This window comes from Aureococcus anophagefferens, assembly GCF_000186865.1.
Source record: "Aureococcus anophagefferens unplaced genomic scaffold AURANscaffold_51, whole genome shotgun sequence".
Lineage (NCBI taxonomy): Eukaryota > Pelagophyceae > Pelagomonadales > Pelagomonadaceae > Aureococcus > Aureococcus anophagefferens.
This window is the reverse complement of record NW_008705604.1, coordinates 197,687-199,411: the sequence shown is the minus strand read 5'-3', so window position 1 is coordinate 199,411 and position 1,725 is coordinate 197,687. Positions and strand designations below refer to the sequence as shown.

Sequence of the window (1,725 nt, the reverse complement as noted above, 5' to 3'; positions counted from 1 at the left end):
CAGGTTCAGAGTAAAAACCTACCGTAATGGCTATCGTGGGTCAAGACCACACTCATAATGACACAGATTTGACTTACCGGTCCCTCAGTCTCAATCAAACGTTCACGCAGCTTAATAGGGCGACGAAATTCGTCAACATTCGAAGCAACGTAGGCCTGCTGCATCAGGACCCTAAAGGCAGAGTTGCCATTCCCACGCCCCTCACCACCAATATACAAGCGAAGTGCCTCCACAGCAGGGTCAACATTCAGGAGGAACCATATGTTATCATGCACAAATCCAGGCGCTTTCGTTCGATCGAGATCTGCGAAGCCTTTAAATTCGCCAATTCGGCACGTTGATCCATGTGGGTGCTCGGCCATCGCAGAGGTCAACGGTGGCGACCTACACAGACAGCACGGTCTCTGGTGTTAACTGCAAAAACTTGAGGCACCAGGCATACGCATCGCATGAGCCAATCACCTCCCAGGAGCCGTCGCCCTCGTAGCTGACAGCGCGCTCCGTCGTGAGCTCGAGCACAATGTAGTGGCGTTCTGCACGACGTTCATGCACAAAATTCAATTTGCCCATGGTCCCGACCCGCTGAAGTGCGAAACCAGGCTCCCCAACCCCAAATCGTGGAGCCACGGGTGGTATGGAGAGGGGACCGACGACAAGCTGTTCGAAGGGTGCAGAGAGAGGCGACCCGTCCTTTTTTTTTTCGGAAGCAAGAGTGAAGGTGGTCCGCAACCCGGCGCACCACGCCAGTGGTCCGCCACCAACCCCACAAACAAGCTTGGCATCGCGACCACCTTTTGCCGTGCGCCAAATTGCCTAGGAGCGGCCGTGTGTTCTTAAACATCCTGGGTATATCGACACAATAATTTCAAACTCAATACGACGCCGGAGATAACTAGTTTCTCGACGAGCCAGACAAGATCCTTGTTCCGAAACTCCCAGCGTGCACGCACCAGTGCGTCGTGGCTAATGTCATCGTCAAGAAAAGGATCATGTCTTGTGATCGCAGGCTCCATCTCATCAGAAGACTCGCTTGATGCGTAGAGGGGTGGCGTGGCATCTGATTCGCTGGCGGCTTCCACATCATTACCGTCTGACAACTCACTTGCGACTTCGAGTGTCACTTCTTTGGGTCGTGGTCTGAAGAGCGCACACTCAACAACAACAACAATCACTGCGAGTGAACTTTGTGACAAGGCTGCATCGAGTGTCTGCCGTTGCTCAGTCGAGAGAAGGCTCACGTCGCATCGATGTCCACTTGGAGTGACTTCCGACCTATGTCCACAATGCCCGAGTCTGGCTGTTTGTTGTCTGGTTCGAACAAGCCTGGAATCAAAATGGAAGGTAAGGCGCTGGCTGCAGACGTGCGTTCATCATCGACACCATCACTCATGTCCAGAACAACAACTCCAATCGTACCTCCATGAAGTGTTATCAAACCGCCATCTGAACCATGGCCTTTGCCAGATCGATTTTCCCATCCCGAGTCCCAAAGCTGGCGCTCGTACCTGATTCACGCACGCAAGTCAGTATATGCTTGACAGATCATTTGACTAAAGACGCGGCAGCCACTCAAATGAGACCCGCAGCGCGAAGTGAATAGCCTGAAGTACAGCAACACGCCACTCTTTGTCTGCATCTTCAACTTCAGTGTCCGGCACGATGGCCGCAGTAGCTTCAAAACGACGTCGATCACAGGCAGGAAGAGCTGACGCACTAGCGAGAAGT

At 53.0% G+C, this 1,725-nt stretch overlaps 1 protein-coding gene across 1 annotated transcript in view; it reads right to left on the bottom strand.

The window, feature by feature from the left end:
• The window catches only part of AURANDRAFT_72676 (hypothetical protein), a gene marked incomplete at both ends in the record, with an annotated part of 7,745 nt that extends 6,355 nt beyond the window's left edge, over window positions 1-1,390 (bottom strand). The window contains 4 exons of the mRNA XM_009043330.1: window positions 19-384; window positions 425-813; window positions 879-1,137; window positions 1,239-1,390. Coding sequence (XP_009041578.1) covers window positions 19-384; window positions 425-813; window positions 879-1,137; window positions 1,239-1,390 — 1,166 coding nt within the window. The remainder of the gene's footprint in view (window positions 1-18; window positions 385-424; window positions 814-878; window positions 1,138-1,238) is intronic.
• Between the last annotated feature and the right edge of the window lie 335 nt (window positions 1,391-1,725).